General features: G+C 45.7%; 1 protein-coding gene across 10 annotated transcripts in view; it reads left to right on the top strand.

Moving 5' to 3' along the window:
• EXOC2 (exocyst complex component 2) overlaps nucleotides 1-22,869 on the top strand; it is a 127,337-nt gene that overhangs the window by 89,537 nt on the left and 14,931 nt on the right. For 9 of the 10 annotated variants that reach the window (XM_025264723.3, XM_025264719.3, XM_006077084.4 and 6 more), the window contains one exon: nucleotides 4,775-4,916. In XM_025264723.3, the coding sequence (XP_025120508.1) occupies nucleotides 4,775-4,916 (142 nt within the window). Of the gene's footprint in view, nucleotides 1-2,955; nucleotides 3,028-4,774; nucleotides 4,917-22,869 lie in introns of those variants that run through there. The other variant, XM_006077086.4, reaches the window with a different exon arrangement.

Here is a 22,869-nt window from a genome sequence, read left to right as displayed (position 1 = left end):
TTTCCCAGCATCAGGGTCTTTTCAAATGCATCAGGTGGCCAGAGTATTGGAGTTTCAGCTTCAACATCAGTCCTTCCAATGAACACCCAGAACTGATCTCCTTTAGGATGGACTGGTTGGATCTCCTTGCAGTCCAAGGGACTTTTAAGAGTCTTTTCCAACACCACAGTTCAAAAGCATCAATTCTTCGGTGCTCAGCTTTCTTTATAGTCCAACTCTCACATCCATACATGACTACTGGAAAAACCATAGCCTTGACTAGACGGACTTTTGTTGCCAAAGTAATGTCTCTGGTTTTTAATATGCTGTCTAGGTTGGTCATAACTTTCCTTCCAAGGAGTAAGCGTCTTTTAATTTCATGGCTGCAATCACCATCTGCAGTGATTTTGGAGCCCCCAAAAATAAAATCAGCCACTGTTTCCCCATCTATTTCCCATGAAGTGATGGGACCAGATGCTATGATCTTAGTTTTCTGAATGTTGAGCTTTAAGCCAGCTTTCCTCTTTGACCTTCATCAAGAGGCTCTTTAGTTCTTCTTCACTTTCTGCCATAAGGGTGGTGTCATCTGCATATCTGAGGTTATTGATATTTCTCCCGGCAATCTTGATTCCAGCTTGTGCTTCCTCTAGCCCAGCGTTTCTCATGATGTACTCTGCATATAAGTTAAATAAGCAGGGTGACAATATACAGCCTTGACGTACTCAGTTCTAACTGTGGCTTCCTGACCTGCATACAGGTTTCTCAGAGGCAGGTCAGTTGGTCTAGTATTCCCATCTCTTGAAGAATTTTCCACAGTTTATTGTGATCCACACAGTCAAAGGCTTTGGCATAGTCAGTAAAGCAGAAATAAACGTTCTTCTGGAACTCTCTTGCTTTTACCATGATCCAGCGGATGTTGGCAATTTGATCTCTGTTTCCTCTGCCTTTTCTAAAACCAGCTTGAACATCTGGAAGTTCACGGTTCACGTATTGCTGAAGCCTGGCTTGGAGAATTTTGAGTCTTTTTTATACTTAGGGATTTTCTGTTGGAGTCAGCCTGTGTCAGTAAGAAGCAGAATGAGACTGACGTGCAGGTGGGCTCTCGTGTCCTTCCACATCTTTGTCCAGGCTCTTGTGTTCTGAAACCAAGGTGATTTGAGGATCTAGGGGGTGCTATTTGTGGCACTCAGAATTTGGGATTGAATATTTTTAAAGCTTTCAACTGAGCATTAAAGGAATAGACAGCAAACTAGATTTATAGTCTCTGTGCTGTTTCTGTTTTTTATGAGTGAATTCCTTAATTTCATGATGACAATGAAGTAAAATATATTTCTTGCATTAAGGTAAAACTGCCAGCTGCCCCTGTTTTTCATGGTGCCCTTCTCAGGTAACATAACTCTGGAGGCCCAGATCCCAAAGCAGTCTGGGGCATTCAGATCCCCTGAACACTGGTCACCCATGCTCTACTCTGCTGTCAGAGGGAAGGCTGCCTCAGAGCTGCTGCTGGGCGTCTTCAGCCCTCGGACCCCACCTCTCACAGGTCTTCCCCGAGCCATGCTCGGGGACTTGGCCAAAGTTTCTCCAGGCATAGTTCCTTCTGTATTCTGTTTCATGAAGAGCTTCACTGGCCTTTTTAGTCCCCTTTATCTTGCTCTTCATCTGCAAGAGTAGAATTAATTTTTACATAAATAATCATGCTTGTTAGGAGTTTATTAAAATTTAATTATCATTCATCCTTTGGGGCTTGCTTCCCTGGTGGCTCAGACAGTAAAGAATCTGCCTGAAATGCAGGGGATACAGGCTGGATACCTGGATTGGGAAAATCCTCTGAAGAAGGGAATGGCAACCCTCTCCAGTATTCTTGCCCGAAGAATCCCATGGACAGAAGAGCCTGGTGAGCCACAGTCCATGGGCTTGCAGAGTCGGACACGACTGAGTGACTAACTCACTTTTTCACTTTTCATCCTTTAAAACTAGAATGATTTTTTTACACAGTTTGTTTGATGAAAATAGCTCTCTGAAGTAATTAAGGAAAGTATTATTAACTGTTTTTCATGCAGAAAGATGCTCAGAGAGAGGGAGGTTAGCACAGCAGGCCTCCAGTTCACGTTTTCTCAGGCTAAGTCCAGAGTGCCTACTGGTCTGGCATCATACATGTCCTAAAGTAAAGGACAAAATTGTTTTTTGTGTTTTTTTTTTTATGACAAAATTGTTTATATGAGAAGACACCAGAGGAATAGGATCTGACGCTGGTTGGTTAAGTGTATATCATTTTGAACTTTATAAAGCAGCATTAAATAATAAACATGAAAGTTGTCAGCATTTCCACATCCTCTTACTCTGCGAGACACTTCATCTGAATGAGCCCCGTTGGAGGCCTTTGTTGGGCTGTGCTGTGGAGCCCTGTGCGCCTGTGCATTTCCACTTGCAATGCCAGCGCCTCCCAGTCTCAAGTGTTGGAAACGTTTTTTTATCTTGCATTTTCTTTTTCTTATTATAAAAATAAGACCTCTGGACTTCCCTGGTGGTCCAGTGGTTAAGAACCCACCTGCCAATGCAGGGACCCAGGTTCAGTCCCTGGTCTGGAACATTCCACATGCTGCAGGGCAGCTAAGCTCATGCCCCAGGGCTGCTGAGACTCTGGAGCCCACGCTGTGCAACACGAGGAGCCGCAGTGAGAAGCCCTCGCAGCACAACCAGAGACGGCCCCCCAACAGCAGAAAGCCAGCACAGCCAAAGCAAACGTTCTTTTTTTTTTTTTTTTTAAATAAGACTTAATCATTTTTCAAAAGGAGAAATACTGAAAAATGTAAAAAAGTTTTTTTTAATCACCTGTAATCCACCAAAGATAAACACTGTCTTATTTTAGAATATATAGTGATTAGTATCTTACATAGACCTGTGTCTATGTATGTCATTAAAATATGAAACAATTTTCTGAATTTAGTTTATAATGAATATATCTCTTTCCCTTAGCTGTTCTGTTGGGAGCACTTCTCCATTTTTATAAATGTGAGTTTCATGGCTTTATAGTATTTGTTACTGTTGGATGTGCCATTGTATAATTCTTGTTTTCACTTTTTCCTGCTGGGAACCTTCAGGTGATTTTTGTGGCTGTCACTGAGAGGGGACGCTGGCCGCGTCACCCTCCTCCCTTCCTCACAGTAAATTCCTGGAAGTGAACTGCCGCTGCAGAGGCTCCCTCCCGGCAGACTCTGCCTGCCGGGCTGCTGTTCAGAAGCTGCGCCCTTGCGTTTGGCCATCACTGCCAATTAGTTCTCATTTGATAGGAAACATCCTCTTGCGGTGTTTTCTTTTGCATGTCTTTCCCTGCTTAGCAGGTTAACACTTTCTCATATGCTCATTGGCTAGAATGGTCTTTTTAAAGGGGCTCAGAGGCTGCAGGCCAGTCTCTGAGCCCTTTGAGAAGGGAAAACCAGAGCTGTATGGTTAATAAACTTTGGCTTATAATTTTATTAGTAGCTGTAATTACATAAACCCAAGGAATGACCTTTACATATATAAAAAGCTGGTTTACTCTGTGCCAGTCTTTTTAAAAGAATGATCTAATTTGCAGTTTGGATAGTTGCAGATTTTTGATCTACCCAAGAATGTTATAATAGCCATTAAAGTCTGGCGTTAAATTATTTTTTTTTAAGTCGAATGCCTAGAGAGAAATGGATAGGATGGGGCCCCCACCCCCAAACTCTTCTATCTCCTGAGACGTTCACAGGCCAAGGAGGCCTGTGAATGTCTAGACATGTATACTCATTTTTATGTATTTTCTAGACATATATATTTTTCTAGACATGTATTTTCTAGACATGTATACTCATTTTTATGTATTTATTGCTTATTTGGCTGGGCCACATCTTAGTTGCAGCATGTGGAGTCTTTTAGTTTGTCATTCAATTCTTGAGTGAGGTTTTCTATGACGCCTGTAAATCTCTTTCCAATATTTCAGCGTGGAGATAGAGAAAGGACAGGTGTTTTTTTTTTAAGTCCAGGGAAGCTCCCTTACAGCAAACAGTTTTAAAGATTTTTGAGTCACTTGAACCGTAGGCAATATATTTTACATATTTGATTATTTTTAGCATAATTGTATATAATTTTTTTTTGCTGTATTTATTCTAGTTAACATTTTGTTGTTTTTTTTTTAATACAACTGTCAAAGGTTACCCTCCATTTACAGTTACTACGAAACAGTGGCCCTGCGCCTCGTCTTAGAGTCTTGCACAGTCCATCCTCGAGCCTCTTGAGCCTGTCTTACCCAGCAATCTGCACCCCCGCCCACCGCTCCCCATAGTGGTTCTGATTATAGTTCAGTGAGTTTATTTCTATAGCGCTGGCTCAATTAAAAGTGCTCTTTCTGTCGTCTTTGAAATGAAAATAACAGGGCTTTCTTTATGTTATTTTTTTCTTCCTCAAAAGTTTAATTTTTACTAATTATTCTTACCAAAAAAGGTTTTTAACTAGTAAACTAGAAAATTTAAGTTGGAAACATTAAAATAAAACCATGATTTTATGTTTCTGTAACTGTTTTGAGTGAGCTTCAGAGTGCAGTGTAGATAGTGGGGAAGCAGGGCGCCTGCCATGCTAGAGTGCTCTTTATTACCAGCGGCGAAGCAAAAGTCATGCCTTTTTGTGGGAAAGCCGGTAAGTACTGTTCAAACCTGCTCAGCGTTTACTTATATTGTTTCACTGTTTTCTTCACCCACGAGTAGACGCCGTGCGTGCTCCACTTGTGCGTGTGAGCGGGCGTGGCCTCACTGGGGTGCTCTCACTGTGCTCACAGGTGAGCATGGCCTCACTCAAAGATCTGGACCAGAGGCTGTTTGAAAGCTACATTGAGCTGAAGGCAGACCCCATCGTGGGCTCCTTGGAACCTGGCATTTACGCTGGCTACTTCGACTGGAGGGACTGCCTGCCCCCAACAGGTGGGTGGTTTCAGTTTACTGGTCTCCAGGTCCATGCATCCTGACATGTGAATATAGATTTGCTTTTCTTGATACATGCTTAAGATGCTTTTCTTTTTGTTCCCATTTTTTCCATATTTACTAAGGGATTGACTTGATTTTTAAATCTTTATTAACTTAAACCCACTTTTTGATAGTTTGGAGTTTAGGAGACTTTAAATTATTAGTGCTTAAAATGGCTTAGAGCTAATCTTAAATTCCAGAGGATAATTAATTACACCTCAGAGTATGTGATCATCTCAGTAACACACACTTGCTTCCTGGGGTGCTTCTTGCCTACATAGAAGCAGTAGACTGAGTGCAGTTTTCTGCAGTCAGAAAACTGCAGAAAATTTACTTAAGACATTTGATCGCTTCTACGGAAGACCGAGTTACAGTTGCCGAAGATATGAAAGATTCAAGGAGAAGGTATGGGAGTAAGAGCATCATAATTTAGCAGAGAAAATTCAACTGCGGAAAGATGGCAGACAGTTCCAGTATTATCATTGTGACGTCAAATAAATGTCACTTAGATCACTTGGTAATGTGTGTTTTAGGAATAACTTGCTCATTGAAAGAGATACATTTTTGATTGATCAGACACTTGTTTCTTTGTTTGAAGTACCATGGAATACATAAAGCCAGGCCACCTACTAACGTGTTGGTGTCGCCTGGTGTGAAAATGGTTCTGTTCTTATTAGACATCACATCTTTGGGGCGTGTGTGGCTGTACCCGTGACCTGCTGGAAAGTTGTGTTACCTTTATTCGTTCAACAGCTTGTTGTGATATCCTGTCGTTATTGTTGTGTGATGCTTTTATTAGATGGTGATAGCATCATTTATTCTTCAAATATGTTTTGTTTTTATTGTTACCGTTCATATTGTTGTTCAGTTGCTCAGTCGTGTCACTCTTTGCAACCCCATGGACTGCAGCACGCCAGGCTTCCCCGTCCCTCACTATCTTCTAGAGTTCGCTCAGACTCACGTCCATCGAGTCGGTGATGCCCTCCAACCATCTCATCCTCTGTCGCCCCCTTCTCCTCCTGCCCTCAATCTTTCCCAACATCAGGGTCTTTTCCAGTGAGTCAGCCCTTCGCATCAGGTGGCCAGAGTATTGGAGCTTCAGCTTCAGTGTCAGTCCTTCCAATGAACATTCAGGGTTGATTTCCTTTAGGATTGTACTTGTTTGATCTCCCTGCCATCCGAGGGACTCTGAAGAGTCTTCTCCAGCACCACAATTTGAAATCATCAAGTTGTTCATATTAGGGGTAATGATGCAATGATGCCGGAAGTATAAGCTAAGAATCAGAATCATTAAATTAGTAATGTTTATGTGATTGTAGCTATTTAATTCCTGAAGTCACCATCCATCATTATAGACGTTTGAGCCTTCTGCCTAAAGCAGATCATAGTTGATCTTTCTCCCCTAAGGGCATTCATTACCTTCCTAAATGCTCCTTCCTATGATACCTTCCTAAAGGTCCCAAATATTGAAATTCCCAAAGTCACCTAGCCCAAGAGTTTTGAAAAAGATTGCAGATCGAAAGTTCCAGAGGCTATTCACAGATGACCTTGAGACCAGTGATCCACCCTGGGAATTAGGTTTGTTCATACATACATTCTTTTCTGTGTCCCGACTGTCTGACAGCTCACATCCCAAATACATCCTTTTACAGTATGTCAGATCCTGTCAGAAACTTGCTTAAAATTTTTGTAGTGTCTTACAGTAAAATCTGCAACGTGGTTAGTACTGACCCTACACTCTACCCCATGGCCTCGCCAGCTGCCCACAGCACATAGGGAAGACTTCCCACATCCTCCCTGCAGGGTCTTCCCGTTGCCCATATGGTCAGGAGTCCTTTGTCCTCAGGCGTCTGCTTAAGCGTCAAGACTCCAGCCGTCCACTCTGCATGTGTGATATGGCCCCTGGAGGGTGGGCGTGGTGCTTTAGATGGAACCTATGGGAATTACGCGTGTTTTATGTGCAAGGTAATTATCTACGAGGGAGTATCCTGTCCACTGGTTCCAGCACTGCCCTTTACGTTGGTGGAGCTTCTTACAGCCCAGTCTGTGAGCTCAGGGGTAGTGGTCAGTTACCCAGGGCAGTTGATGACATGCACCTTCAGTGTAAGCTGAGTTCCTGACTTCGCATGAGCAAACCTAACTTAACTCCCTGGGTGGATCACTGGTCTCAAGGTTGTCTGTCAACAGCCTCTGGAGCTTTCGATCTGCAGTCTTTTTCAAAACCCTTGGGCTAGGTGACTTTGGAAATTTCAACATTTGGGAGCTTTAGGAAGGTAATATAGTGCATATGCGACATTTCATGTTACATCCCAGTAGCGATTCCGGCAGGGAAATGGGTGAAATTAGATTAGGAGTGATAATCAAGATCCTTGTCAGTTCAGGTGACATGTGCCACCATGCAGGTTTATTGGGACTTTACAAATTCACAAACAAAATTTGGACCCTGCTGTACCAAACGCTTGTAACAACAGTTAACCAATCCCTGGTTCACAAATAAAGGAGTTGTTGTCCAGCAGGCCCTGCACACGTGCACACTCATGCACATGCTAGGTGTTTTACTCCTCACAGTTTCAGTCATTTGTGTGCCTGTAATGCATGTGCCTCGTGTACACTTACCTCTTAATACTTACTCAGTTCAGTTCAGTTGCTCACTCGTGTCTGACTCTTTGCAACCCCATGAACTGCAGCACGCCAGGCCTCCCTGTCCATCACCAACTCCTGGAGTTCACCCGAACTCATGTCCATCGAGTCGGTGATAACCATCCAACCATCTCATCCTCTGTCGTCCCCTTCTCCTCGTGCCCTCAATCTCTCCCAGCATCAGGGTCTTTTCAAATGAGTCAGCCCTTTGCATCAGGTGGCCAAAGTATTGGAGTTTCAGCTTTAGCATCAGTTCTTCCAATGAATACCCAGGACTCATCTCCTCTAGGATGGACTGGTTGGATCTCCTTGCAGTCCAAGGGACTCTCAAGAGTCTTCTCCAACACCACAATTCAAAAGCATCAATTCTGCGCTCAGCTTTCTTTATAGTCCAACTCTCACATCCATACATGACTACTGGAAAAAACCATAGCCTTGACTAGATGGACCTTCGTTGGCAAAGTAATGTCTTTGCTTTTTAATATGCTGTCTAGGTTGGTCATAACTTTCCTTCCGAGGAGTAAGCATCTTTTAATTTCATGGCTGCAGTCACCATCTGCAGTGATTTTGGAACCCAAAAAAATAAAGTCAGCCACTGTTTCCCCATCTATTTGCCATGAAGTGACGGGACTGGATGCCATGATCTTAGTTTTCTGAATGTTGAGCTTTAAACCAATTTATTACAGTTTTCTAAATTTCAGCTGTCTTAAGACAAATCCTGGTTCCCTCTGGAGGATGGGGGAGGGTTGGCCAGGACCTCAGGCTCTTAACCCCCTGAGCTTCTGTCGCTCTGACTGCTCACAGCCCCACACATTCTACTTTACAGCCCAGCGTGAACTAGCTGTCTGGGTGGTGCCTCGGAGATTCCACCTGAGGCCCGCGTCCTCTCGTGTCTCTCACATCTCCAGCCATCCTGGGATCCACGGCTGTGCTGGCCTTGGTGCTCTGCGGAGCGCTTCCAGGCTGGTCCCGCTCCTGGGAGAGACGCCCCCCATGCCCTGCTGCCCTTCCCCTGTGGTGAGCGGGCCCCAGCCTCCTTCCCCTGCGGCCCCTGCGCTGGAAGTGGCCCTGGACACTGGCTTCCCCTGGGGTTGCCAGTCTTTGTTCAGACTCCGAGATTTCATCCACTCAAGCAAGCTGACTGGTGCCTCCAGCATCCACTCTGTAGCCTGACCTCTGCTCTGAGCTTCAGGCCTCCCTCCTCCATGGACAGATGTCTCCCCCAGACTTTCCTGCACCCTCCTCACCCCTTGGGTCGGCTGCCAGGGTGCTGCTCCTCCTCAGGCCCTACTTCTGCCCCCACCGTGCCCGGTTCCTGCAGGACGCCCCGTGTCACCGCAGGGCCACACCGTCTTCCTGTCCCCAGCCCCTTGTTGGCAAAGCCCATCTGTCACCCCCTGCTTCAACCCTTCAGGCCTCCCCTCTCCCCAGGCTGAGACCTTCGCTTATGGGCACTGGTCCTGCTCATCCTGCTCCTGGCTCCTCCCACGCCACCTCCAGGCAGCCAGGGCCTCTCCTGGTGCCCAGGGTCCACCTCCCCACCAAGCTCCAGTTGTGCAGTGGGAATTCATAGTTCACAGTCTGAGCAAACGTGGGCCATGCCTCAGTTTATCTTTCCCATATTTGTTCTGTGGTTCGGCAGTGATTTTTCTCAGTTGCTTTTCGATAGGAAAGTAAATTGTGTGATGTTCTCATTTCCATTAATCTTCTTGTTCACTTTTTAGTAAATAGTACACAGTGGATGTTGGTATTTGTTTAATTGAGGTGAGCATTTTAGCACTTGTGCCCTGTGGAAGCTATGTGCAATCCCTCAGTCATAAGTAATTGCATTTGATTTAAACATGAGTGTCAGGGATACCTGACGTGAGAGCATTTCTGTGTGGCGTCTCTGTGCACAATATAACGTGCTGTTCAGGGACAGTTGAGGTGCATCTTGCTCAGTCCTTGTGAGGACTCAAGAGGGCGAGGGCGGGGTGGGGGGATGCATCACCAGGCTCTTCGGGTCTTCCCTGCTGCCAGGTGTGGACTGACTCAGTGTCCAGGTCTGGGGTCCTTCTCTGCCCCACACTGTGAGTGATGATGGATGCAAAGTGATGTCATAGTTACCAGGGAGGTTTTTGTACAAACTGAGGTGCTGCTGGCCGTGTGGCATGGAGGCTCTGGTGCTTTCTTTCAGGCAAGCATCCTCTCCTTGGCACACGCACACAGCACTGTACCATCCGCCCTTCACGTGCCATTCCTCTGGTGCCAAAACCTCTTAGAAACCAACACCGACTTTTACAGACTTTTCTAAGCTGTATCCAGTTCTGTTCTCAGTGTAGTTTTGACTGGATCCCCAGCTGAACCTCAATCTCTCATAGTCATAGAGCGACTTTTCGTTTCTTTAAAGTTGACTGAAGTTTTGAGACCAAGCTGAGCAGCCACAATAGTTTGACCTAGTCCTCCAGAAAAATTTCAGTTACCTTAGTATTATCTTTAGAATTTTCATCTCCAATTTCATTTTTCATTTCAGAGCTGAATTTTGCAAATCATATAGGTACCTGTGTATTGCTGTAGTTTCTGACACTGTAGTCATTTTTTAAAAAAATCCAGTTGATCACCTCTTTAACTTAATATATATCAGGAAAGATCATTCTGGTTAGTTCTGAGTCACTTAACTGACTGTCATTTTTCTGTTATCCTCAGTTGTTAAGAGCTCTGAGTATTTGCGTTTGATAAGTTTTAGCTCAGTTAAAAATAATCTCATTTACAAGTACACTTGAAAGTTCAAATCTTAAGAGCATATTAAATAAGAGAAGTAATCTTTCTTTAAATTTTCACTTAAATATTTGTTTTCTATCTAGAACATGTATGTTTACATATATTCGTAAAGGTAATAGATTAATTTAAAATCAACCATTTTTTAATAAGTACTTGGCCGATTTTTACCTCAAAATGCTTTCCTGTTAACTGTAGTCATTGGAAGTATCGGGGGAGGGAAGACATCTGTGTGGTGGATGCTGTGAGTGTGGGGGGCCAGGTGGGCGGGGAGGGCAGCCGGCTGGTGTGGGACGCGGGGCGCTTCCCTCGTTCACCGTGGATCCCGCGTGCGGAGGCAGGAGGCAGAGACCAGCCTGCAGTCGGCACTCTTCATCCTAGGTGATAACCTCTTCCTGCCTGTAGATGCATTTCCACTGCCGTGTGAAGAGTATCTTGATTGCCTGTTGTATGTCTCTTTTTTCCCCAACACTTTTCTTCTAATACTCTTTTGTGATTTAACCAGATCCTTGTATTCCAGTGAGCTAATTGCACTTACCTCAAGTGAAGAACACTGGGGTGGTGGGCAGGCTGCCTGTCATTTGTCTCATGAAATCAGCACCTCCATGGAAACACCCATCTCACTCCTTGTTAAACTGTGCACACCCCTAGGGAGAATCTTTTCCTGGAGTGTGTGGGGAGGTTTACTAAGTGCTGGGACAGCTCCTTGGATCCTCCTAAGAGAGGAGTAGTCGTGTCCTGCGTCAGAGGGGCGGAGAGGAGGGACTCGCACCCATCGCTGCTTCACCCTGCGTGAAGGAAAGGCAGGAAACACCATTAGAATCTCTGGGCCCCAGAACCAGTGAAGGACAGTCGTCTCTCCTGACCTCACACTGATCAAAGGATAAGACAGAGGCACCAGCAGGTGGGGATGCGGGGGCCGAGGGGTCTGAGCGAGCCCAGCCCTCGCCAGCTCCTCCTGCAAGTACCTGCTCTGCCCTCTCGCCGCCTCCCACAGGCAGGGCAGGGAGCGGAGAAGAAGGGGACAGAGCCCGTGCGCTGCCGTCCCCCCAGAGGTAGACGAAGGCTCTCCTCCCTCCCGCAGGGAAGCCCCTCTCGGAACCCAGCAGTGCCAGGAGACACCGTTCTCCTTAAACCCAGTGTCCAGCCAGGGCTGGCTCCAGGCGTGTGGGCAAAAGATAAGAGCTGAGTTCAGCAAAGAAAAAGTTTGTTTTGTCCCATTAGTAAACAAAGAAGAGTTATTTCAGCATCCAAATATTAGTTCCTATTTCTAATAAAATAGCCCAGCCAGCCATTCAAGGGTCAGTTCACAGCGTGTGTAGAACTAGACAGGGACTCAGCAGTGTCTTCCCCTGCATACCCATAACTTCTCCCTCCCTCTGTCTCCTCCCCACCGTCTCCAGGCCTCCCTCCACGCCATCCCCATCTCTGTGCTGTAGCCTTCCTAGGTGCCAGTGTAGAGAAAACCTTCCCTAGTACATTTCCTCCATCTGTTGGTTGCTTAGTGAGAAACACCTTGGCATAAATTACCCAAGCCAGAGGTGACAGGGAAAACACACGTCAAGTAAAATACTAGTTTACAGTTTGGCTTTTACCCTAATAGGTATTTTCAACAGAATATCAGATTGAATTATTTTTTAATTCAGTTTAATGTTGAAGAAGAGAATTTTGGTTGATTAAGAAAACAGCAAAAACACGATGGGAGCTATTCATTTAGAAGTAATTAGATTATTACAAAATAGGTGTAACCCAAAGGTCTCTTGAGTGTCATTTCACCTTTCCAGCTTTACTCTGAAGACTGAGCCTTGCAGAATTCTGAGGGCGCCTTTGTGAGCATCACATTCCTGGCGCTGTGTGTTAGACCCTGTGCACGTCTGCTCTCGTCTCTAGCGTGGAGCCCGAGTGGCAGTGCCCGCTGGCCTGCCACGCTCTTGACCGCCCTCCACAGGTTTCCCGCGCCCTATTCTGCTTTTAACCGAAAGAGAGCCCAGTCGAGTGAATTCCACCTTTGAAGAGACATCCAACTCTGGTCTTTCCTGGTGCTGAACTCAGAGTACTTTTATCAATTCCTTGAGCTGTTTTTCTTAATTCCATTTAAAAATACTGTCAGGAAGATTTTAATAAATTTGTATTTCATCTATTTATAGGAGAAAAGCAGTTCTATATTTTTCAAAGGAGGATGACCCTAGTCAGTCCTCTTTTTTCAAATCGCACTTTCATTATTTACCTTTCCTTTTTCCACCACTTTTCCTTTTTTATAAGCCGTTGAGCGCATCCCTGTCAGTGCTGTAAAACCGTGCAGTGCTTTGGACATTTGGTTGCAGCGTCTGCCAAGCATTTTCAGTAAAGCTGAATGTTGGCTCTGATGGTATCAATGTGAATTGCATTAACCTTGAGATGACCTATGGCCTACATACTTTGGTCATTGCATGTATTATCTGCTGAAGTATTTATTTTATTGTGTCTTAAACTGATAGCGGTTTGGCACCAGGGTAAATTAATGTGCTGTTGTGCAAAAGGCCATTGTTTGAACTTACTTTGGACATTCCTAGAGGTTGATCACAGCAGAACAGGGAAGCACAGAGCTGACTTCGTGGCGGCTTCAGCAGCCCTGAGCTCACAGCCAGTCCCCCGCCCTCTCTGGATGAAGGGTCATGTCATCCACACATGGATCAGATAAGGATGATGTCTTTGAAAATATAGTCTCAATGCTATTACCAGATCTGGAAAAAAATGTAACAATCCATTAATTTTATCAAATATCCAGTTGCAATAGGAAAGAACCTTTTGTATTCTATTACAGGTTAATCACTAAAGGGATGGTGCCTGTAAGCTTAGATTGTACATGGCTCATCTCTGGGAATTTTGCCTCCCAGGTCATGAGCATCGGGCTAATAAAATGCTTTGGTTTAGCTCACAGGAACCCTCTGGACCAGACCCCCTGTGAATGGCTGCAGGGAGGGAAAAACTCACACATGCCCTCTGGAGGCTGGCAGGAACAGGGACGTGTTTGGCTTTACTCCCTCCCCTTTCAGTGTAGAAGGAGCCTGAGTCAGGCAAGAAGGTTCTTTGGGGCATGAGCCCACCATCCTCTCAGTTTGCCAGCTTTCTGAATAAAGCCACGTTCCTTGTCCTGACAGCTCACCTCTTGATTACTGGCCTGTTTTGCAGCAAGCAGTCTGAGCTTAGACTCCGGAACACAGTCAGTGTCCATTCTCATAAAAGTTGTTTAGACAGTTCAGTCAGATCAGGGCTCCTGTCAGGGTCTGTGTGTTGCTTTTACTCGCATGTCTCTGAAGTATTTTTTCCCATCTCTAGGGCCTTTTCAATCCTAAAGGAAATCAGTCCTGAATATTCATTGGAAGGACTGATGCTGAAGCTGAAGTTCTTAGTACTTTGGCCACCTGATTCAAAGAACTGACCCACTGGAAAACCCTGATGCTGGGAAAGATTGAAGGCAGAAAGAAAAGGGGGTGACAGAGGTTGAGATGGTTGGACGGCATCACCAACTTGATGGATGTGAGTTTGAGCAAGCTCCGTGAGTTAGTGATGGACAGGGAAGCCCGGTGTGCTGCAGTTCGTGGGGTCGCGAAGAGTCGGACATGACTGAGTGAGTGAAGTGACTGACGGCCCTTTCATCAGCTTCTTTGTTAAATAAATCATGGTTCTGCGGACGCTCTCATTTTCTGGAGTTTCCATATGGTTTCCTCCTTGTGTCAGCAGCATGTTTCTCTGCTCCTTGTGTTTCCAAACTTATGATTAATGAAGTTTTATCAGTTTCAGGCGTGATTTTAATTTGGATTTTGTCACCAGGATGTCCGTAATGTTTGATTGTCTCCCTGTTAGTGATGTTAGGGTTAAAAACTGCATTCAAATGTTATCAGCTCGCTCTACCCTTTAAAACGGTCAAACTTTTCATCTAATAGTTTTAGCACCATTGGTAATTGTTGCCATGATCTTTTATTTCCTAGTTGTTCAGTCGCTAAGTTGTGTCCGACTCTCTGCGACCCCATGGACTGTGGCACGCCAGGCCTCCCTGTCCTTCACCATCTCCTGGAGTTTGCTCAAGCTCATGTCCATTGAGTCGGTGATGCTATCCAACCATCTCATCCTCTGTCATCCCCTTCTCCTGCCTTCAGTCTTTCCCAGCATCAAGGTCTTTTCCAGTGAGTCATCTCTTCTCGTCAGGTAGCCAAAGTATTGGCCTTATTTCCTTGGAGATTGCAAACTAATGATTGGTAGCTGGAGCATGAAATTAAAAAATAAAAAATTTCATCAACGATTCGGTTACTCTGAAGTCCAGTTCATACAGGAAAGGCAGGGTAAAACTTGATTTTACTTTCTAATTCCTTTTCAGAATGAGTTGGTTCCCTCACCATTTTTTTTAAAAAGGTAATGAAGATGTTTTCTAATTATCATGGCTTGAGCATATTTTTCTAACTCAGCTTGAGCATATTTAATTGAGTTTCAATTCATTATCATAGTGCTGCTGTTTTAGTAATCAAACTGTCCCCTCTCTGGCTGGGAGTCTTTGCACAGGGGCTCCGGGCCCTGCCTGCTTTCTGTGTCCAGGCCACACCCACTGAGTGCCCTCTCTTCCCGGATGTGCAGCCAGCCGTCAGTCGGGAATGAAATGATAGGAAATGGGGAAAAACTTCCCTCTGTCAAATTTGTCTTACTCTTTCTACGTTTGTGTCTGTCCTGCCTAGAACCCCCCTTGCCTCTTGTAATCCCTTTCTCTCTCGTTAAGCCGCACCCGGAAGCCCTGTGCGAGTGCGCGAGCGCTGCGCTGCCTTTGGCTTCTTATGTCCCCGCAGTGCCATCGCTTCTGTTCAGTCACATCAGCGGCCCGTTCCTTGACCACAGGTTCCTGCCTGTCAGGTCCTGCCAGGCTGTGTCCCCTCTGGTGTTCGGGAAACGGCGTGGACATCTCATAATTGTGAGCCTGCAGAACTTCTGTTTCTAGGTCCTGTGAACAGTGTCGGAGGTTTTTTCACTCACTTCACCTGATATTGTCTAATGACCAAGAGTCATTTTCTAAAGCGTGTGTACGCCGTGGGCGATAGCGGGGCCCTCGTGCACATCCTGCCCTTTGGGCACTCCTTGCGGCTTCCCAGCTGCTCGTCACCTCCTGTGACCTTGGCTGCTGTGAGCTCGGTGCATACTCTGAACTTACAGGTGTTGTCTGCAGACGGTTCTGGGTGAGGAGTTTGAAAGGGCACCAAAGGGTCTGCCCCGGCTCTGCCCTCCAGCTCAGCGCACGACCTGGAGGCTGGCAGAGGCCGTGGCCCAGCGTGCTGAGCCAACAGCGGCACTGGCCCCTCCGTTTGTCCACAAACCCAGCCCGCGAACAGGCGGGCACCCCCACGCGTCCATGGAGCGGACACCGCGGCCCGGCCCAGGAGCACTGGCCCGTCATTGAGCAAGCCTGGCCTGGCTGTTGCAGCCACGCTGTCTCCACTCAGATTCCTCCTCAGAGCCAAAGGCGTGTGCCTGTCCTCCTAGTGCTGCTCGGCGCTGGTCTCCGACTCGGCGTCGGGTGTGGGTTTCCTTGGAGTGCTGTAGTGCCCCTGTATTTGGGGGCCCAGGGTGTATGAGTAGCATAGTAAGAAGACAACTCTAAATTGTTGCTTTAACCTGAAAATGGGGGCAAACGCTCACTTTCCCAGTTGTTTAAAACATGCCCCACAATAGAAAGGTAAGGTTCAGATGATTTCAGTTGTTGTATTTTGACTAACAAATTAGGTCACCATCAAAAGTGTTTTAATAGATTAGTGGTTAACAGACTCTGAAGGACTGAAGTCACAGTAGTGAAACTGAGGACAGACTGACTAAAGGAAACCCAGGAAGCTTCCGGTGCACGGGTGTGTGGGTGTGTGTGCGCGTGCGCGCGTGCGTGCGCGTGCGTGTACATGGTCTCCTCTCTTTACTGACAATCGTTGATGACATGATGTAGTTGTTACCTCTCCCACAGAACTAGTGAACCTTGTCAGCACACCACTTCCACCTCCCAAGACAGCCTTACCTCCAACCGTGGTGCGGTGCAGACGTTTTGGTTTCAAAGGGAGCAAGAGAAATTACAGAACAGCCATGGGTAGACAGATCTGAAGACTCAGTGTGGAAAGGGTAGAAAGACGTTAAGGACAGAACTTTTTTCATACTTCAGTATTCACTTCCACTGCCTGTGTTCTCTCACCTACCTACCTGAAGTTTCTGTTTTGAACTTCGCATTTTCCTTTGGTTTCTGGAGTGGAGTGGGTCAGTCAGGGCCCCCAGTTGCTGTCTTCTAGGCAGAGCTGCTCTCCTCTGTGCAGGAACAGCGATGACTGTTTCTGGAGGGTTTGCTGTGAACCCCAAAGTGTGTCGTGTCATTTAAGTTGTGCATCCATGAGCCTTCCCCACTGCGGGCTGGGGGAGAATAGCCCCGATTCTCTGCTAGCTCGGCTTCAAGGCTTCCCACGCTGAGGTCTCTCGCAGGGCGTGCTCAGGGACGCCTCTTCACCCTCGCTTGGCATTTCCAGCCCTTCCTCCTCCGCGAGACTGGCCTTTGCAGCCTGGCCCAGAGTCCTGCGTGCCTGGGGAGTGTTGTTACCTGAGTGTACTGCACACTCGGGAACTGCCAAGTTCACTGGTTCCAGGAGAACACCAAACCACGGGGCGGTCTTTGGATGTTTCACCCCCTCTGACCTGTCACAGCTGGACCAGAAATGCCAGCTCTCTGTGTCTCTCCCAACTCCAGGTGAACTTTCGTGACCGTCTTCTCTTAATAATGAGCCAAGAAAGCCAACCCCTGACTGTTTTGAGTATAGCTTAACAGTTAGCCATTTTGATGGCACTTTATTCTGCACATTCTGGTGGAAAACTTGTGTGTGTTTTAAAGCAACGTCTTGAGAATTTCCTGGGAGCCCACGATAGAAAGGAGACTTCCAGGCCAGCCTCCCTCCCTGAAGCCGAGGCTGCATGGCTGACAGGAGCAGGGCTGCTCTGTGTCTCAGCTCAGTGAGCCAGTGCTCCGGCAGCCCCCGTCTCCACCACTCACGTGGGGCAGCGGGACAGCTTGCCCCGCGGTCAGTTGGGGATCAGGTGTTGGTGACAGGGCACCACAAATGCAGGGCAGGTGTCCTCCACAGGAGCCAGTGGAAGAGACTGTGAATAAAACCTTCATGTTGTGCAGGAAGGTACTTGAGTAAGAGTTTTCTTTTGGATCGTTTTACTTCAATTTTCTGTTAATATCTCATCCTAATAATCAAAAGTGTTTGAGTGACAACCAAAGTATATTCACAAGCATGATATATTTGAAAATGCAGTTTTCAGCTTTGCAGTTGCTTTCATTACTGATTGCAAATGGTGTGACAGCCTGTGATCACAGTAATAAGGACCTGAGATGTACGTGGAGTGCATGTCACTCTGAGCAGGTTTGTGTATTGAAGGAGAGATGATGGTAGGCTTTATGAAACCACAAAGACACTTTCAGAGACTTCAGATGTGATGGAAATGAAAGGTACACGCCTTCTTATATTGCACGGTTGGGTTGTATTAGTGAAAAGAAAAATTGGTGTATATTCTTAGACTTTTTCCTCTTTTTTCCTTTGTGCCGTGGCTTTTTCATCTTATACTAAGGAAAATAGGTGCAGAAATCCTTTTTTTTTTTTTTTAAACTAGAGCAAGTGCTCCTTTTGGACACATTCATGGGTCTATATCCACCTAAATGGCATGTAGACTGCTGCTGACGTGCGTGTTTGGGATGCAGGGTCTCTCTGCTCTCCCCGGGAGAAGGCTGGCAGAGCCAGCAGAGGCAGCGGTGTGCTTGGCAGAGGCTGACTCCCTCCCAGGACGTCCCCGAGGGGAGTGTCTCTGCACCAGCAGGCAGCCTCTCCACTGCAGCTCTGTCTGAAGGAGCTGGAAGCCGGAGACCAGTCAGTGCCCACAGCATGGAGTGGGCACATGAGCGTGATGTGCTCATCCAGGCAGGGAGACCCGTCCTACCCGAGGCCAGGCCGTGACGTTGAAGAGAGCCTGGAGGGTGGCGCACTGCTGTGCGTTCCCTCCCCTAATGGGGAGCGCGGGCAGCAGGGCCACCTCCCAGTCCTGGGCCCACAGGGACGAGGTCCGGGAGTGTCTGCGGGGAGCAGGCTGCCGTGTCTCTATCAGGATGCTGGTACATGTGTGTGTGGGAAACAGGATTTACGTGCTTTCCTAGGTGCGAGTTCTGCTTAATTGGAAAAGGGGACAACTCCTACTTGCAGACTTAGAAACCTTGCCAGCAGAACATCACAATTAGCAAATGGCCATTGGCGCTGTTTCCAAGCTCACATCTTGCCGTGGTGCTTTGCATTCTCTCAGCTCTGATAGCCGCAAGGTCAAGGTCTCCACTGCAACCGGCCAGGCCTGCAGCCCTTCCTCACAATTACTCTTCTCCATATGCTGACTCCAGAGATCCCTTCTGATATAAATGAAGACGAAGCTCCAGGACAATTCTTGGCTTTCATGTTTTTTCTGCCTTTGATTTTATTACAGCCCCTCTGTCTTTGGTTCCAAGGCCTTTTCTTTGGTTTAATAGCAGAAACTTAGCCTAGTTGGACCTTGCTTCTTACACTGTGGGTGGAACCTGGTCCTGAGAGTGGGCACTGTGTGCTCTGCTCACCATGCCAGCTCCAGCATTGGAAGCAGAGCTGCTCAGGGCCAGGCCACCTGCAGTGGCCACACATGCGTCCTCAGCCGCGGCGGTGGCTTAGACGGTGGGGCTGCCGTCCCGAACCAGGCTGTCAGGCTCCAGAGCCACATCTGCAGTCTGGCTTCCCTCACAAGCATTTATTAGTTTGATTTCCTCTGAGGTCATTCTTGTTGAGGGCTGGGGCGGGGCTCCTAGAGATTGTGAAATCTGAAGATTCTACAGACTTTTATGAAGTATATATATAACTGTAACACCTCACAGTGTGAAACAAAACACATTTGTGTACACCGAATGAGTTCTATTTTCCTGTCACCTTTATATTTTTAATTTTTAATTAAAGGATAATTGCTTTATAATGTTGTGTTGGTTTCTGCCATGCAGCAACGTGAATCAGCCATAAATAAAACATGTGTCCCTTCCCACTTGGCCTCCCTCCCACCCAATCCCACTTGACCCCTTGATTGTCATGGAGCACTGAGCTGAGCTCCGTGGGTGAGACAGCAGCTCCCCACTGGCTGTTTCATGCGTGGCTGCGTGTGTGTCAGCGCTATTCCCTCGATCCGTCCCACCCTGCCCTCCCCCCGCTGTGTCCACAGTCTGTTCTCCATGTCTGCGTCTCTATTCCTACCCTGCAAACAGACTCATCAGTACCATTTTTTTAGATTCCGTATTTATGCGTTAATATACAATATCTGTTTTTATTTTACTTCACTCTGTATGACAGGCTCTAGGTTCGTCCACCTCAGTTCAACTGATTCATTCATTTTTACTTTTCTAATTGAAGTTGCCTTCTAATGGAAACATTTTTTCCTTCCAAAAGAAGAAATTGAAACAAATAAAATAGATTTATGTTAATGTTATATTAAATTTTTATACCTTTAAGTCTAAAATTCAGTACCAGTTTTGAATGTTGAAACGGATATTTCATCCTAAATGTATCGTGTTCTATACTATTTTAGGTTAGAATAAGTTCACAGACTATTTTACACATCAGATTCTGACTTTGAAATCGGAGAGATTGTGACTCCCTTGCCTGTATTGGAATCTTCAGAGGTAAAGTTTGCCTCTGAAGTTTATGAAAGCTAAACTCTTGTGAATATAAATCTTCTTAGAAATGGAAAAAATAAGCCATGAAATAAATTTACTGTTTTTTTATGGATGGTGATATTTTATGTTCTGTTTTCATAGGACAGAGTTTTCCTATTCATATTTAAAAACTAGGAGATATGTTCAGTCCAGTTGCTCAGTCGTGTCCAATTCTTTGCAACCCCATGGCCTGCTCCCTGTCCATCACCAACTCCCGGAGTTTACTCAAACGGATGTCCATTGAATCGGTGATGCCATCCAACCATCTCATCTTCTGTCGTCCTGTTCTTCTCCTGCCTTCAATCTTTCCCAGCATCAGGGTCTTTTCCAATGAGTCAGCTCTTCGCATCAGGTGGCCAAAGTATTGGAGTTTCAGCTTCAACATCAGTCCTTCCAATGAACATTCAGGACTGATTTCCTTTAGGATGGACTGGTTGGATCTCCTTGCTGTCCAAGGAACTCTCAAGAGTCTTCTCCAACACCACAATTCAAAGGCATCAGTTCTTCAGTGCTCAGCTTTCTTTATAGTCCAACTCTCACATCCACACATGACTACTGGAAAAACCATAGCCTTGACTAGACAGACCTTTGCTGGCAAAGTAATGTCTCTGTTTTTAATATGCTATCTAGGTTGGTCATAACTTTGCTTCCAAGGAGCAAGCGTCTTTTAATTTCATGGCTGCAATCACCATCTGCAGTGATTTTGGAGCCCAAAAAAATAAAGTCTGCCACTGTTTCCACTGTTACCCCATCTATTTGCCGTGAAGTGATGGGACCGGATCCCATCATCTTTGTTTTCTGAATGTTGAGCTTTAAGCCAGCTTTTTCACTCTCCTCTTTCACGTTCATCAAGAGGCTCTTTAGTTCTTCTTCACTTTCTGCCATAAGGGTAGTATCATCTGCATATCTGAGGTTATTGATATTTCTCCCAGCAGTCTTGATTCCGGCTTGTGCTTCATCCAGCCCAACGTTTCTCATGATGTACTCTGCATATAAGTTAAATAAACAGGGTGACAGTGTACAGTCTTGACATACTCCATTTTCTGTTTGGAACCAGTTCTAACTTTTGCTTCCTGACCTGCGTACAGATTTCTGAAGAGGCAGGTCACGTGGTCTGGTATTCCCATCTCTTGAAGAATTTTCCACGGTTTATTGTGATCCACACAGTCAAAGGCTTTGGCATAGTCGATGAATCAGAAATAGATGTTTTTCTGGAACTCTCTTGCTTTTTTGATGATCCAGTAGATGTTGGCAATTTGATCTCTGGTTCCTCTGCCTTTTCTAAAACCAGCTTGAACATCTGGAAGTTCACAATTCACTTATTGTTGAAGCCTGGCTAGGAGAATTTTGAGCATTACTTTGCTAGCGTGTGAGATGAGTGCAGTTGTGCGGCAGTTTGAGCATTCTTTGGCATTGCCTTTCTTTGGGATTGGAATGAAAACTGACCTTTTCCAGTCCTGTGGCCACGGCTGAGTTTTCCAAATTTGCTGGCATATTGAGTGCAGCACTTTCACAGCATCATCTTTCAGGATTTGAAATAGCTCAACTGGAATTCCATCACCTCCACTAGCTTTGTTTGTAGTGATGCTTTCTAAGGGCCACTTGACTTCACGTTCTAGGGTGTCTGGCTCTAGGTAAGTGATCACACCATCGTGATTGTCTGGGTCATGAAGATCTTTTTTGTACAGTTCTTCTGTGTATTCTTGCCACCTCTTCTTAATATCTTCTGCTTCTGTTAGGTCCATACCATTTCTGTCCTTTATCGAGCCCATCTTGGCATGAAATGTTCCCTTGGTATCTCTGATTTTCTTGAAGAGATCTCTAGTCTTTCTCATTCTGTTGTTTTCCTTTATTTCTTTGCATGGATCACTGAGGAAGGCTTTCTTATCTCTCCTTGCTATTCTTTGGAACTCTGCATTCAGATGCTTATATCTTTCCTTTTCTCCTTTGCTTTTCTCTTCTTTTCACAGCTATTTGTAAGACCTGCCCAGACAGCCATTTTGCTTTTTTGCCTTTCTTTTCTATGGGAATGGTCTTGATCCCTGTCTCCTGTACAATGTCACGAACCTCATTCCATAGTTCATCAGGCACTCTATCTATCAGATCTAGGCCCTTAAATCTGTTTCTCACTTCTACTGTATAATCATAAGGATTTGATTTAGGTCATACCTGAATGGTCTAGTGGTTTTCCCTACTTTCTTCAACTGAAGTCTGAATTTGGCAATAAGGAGTTCATGATCTGAGATATATTAATTAAAGACCCCCCCCAAAAAAAGTATTCTGAGAAAGAAAATAGAAAATTGTAGAGACCTATTTATGCATTCATATACTACATTCGTAATGTATTCTTTTGACCCCCAAGCCTTTATTTAGAAATCCCGGATATGTCAAGAAAGAGTGAGTTAAACATAGAGACCTGGACCTGAAGCCGCCCTCTGCTCCAGCACAGCGGTTTCGCTGCAGGAGTCCGAGCCTTTCCTGCTGGCAGTGTTGATGCCGTTTCCAGTTGCTTTTAATAGGCAGTAATTTCAATAATGTGTCTTCACACTGTAATTGAATAGATGGTTTACTTGAAAAGAAATACCCCAGAGTTCTTTCATGTAATGTTTCAGTTTGACCAAAAAAAAAAGTACATTGTGGGATATTTATAGTATTTTTCAATCTATTTTTATCTGTAGACTAGGACTGGTAACTGATTTAGGGCACAAGGGCTGAAAACAGGAAATGTGGTTTATAAAGTAGGCAACCTCTCCA

The sequence above is a fragment of the Bubalus bubalis genome, chromosome 2 (genome assembly GCF_019923935.1).
Source record: "Bubalus bubalis isolate 160015118507 breed Murrah chromosome 2, NDDB_SH_1, whole genome shotgun sequence".
Classification (NCBI taxonomy): domain Eukaryota; kingdom Metazoa; phylum Chordata; class Mammalia; order Artiodactyla; family Bovidae; genus Bubalus; species Bubalus bubalis.
Note: the sequence above shows the minus strand (reverse complement) of the source record. Positions and strands in the feature narration are given on the sequence as shown.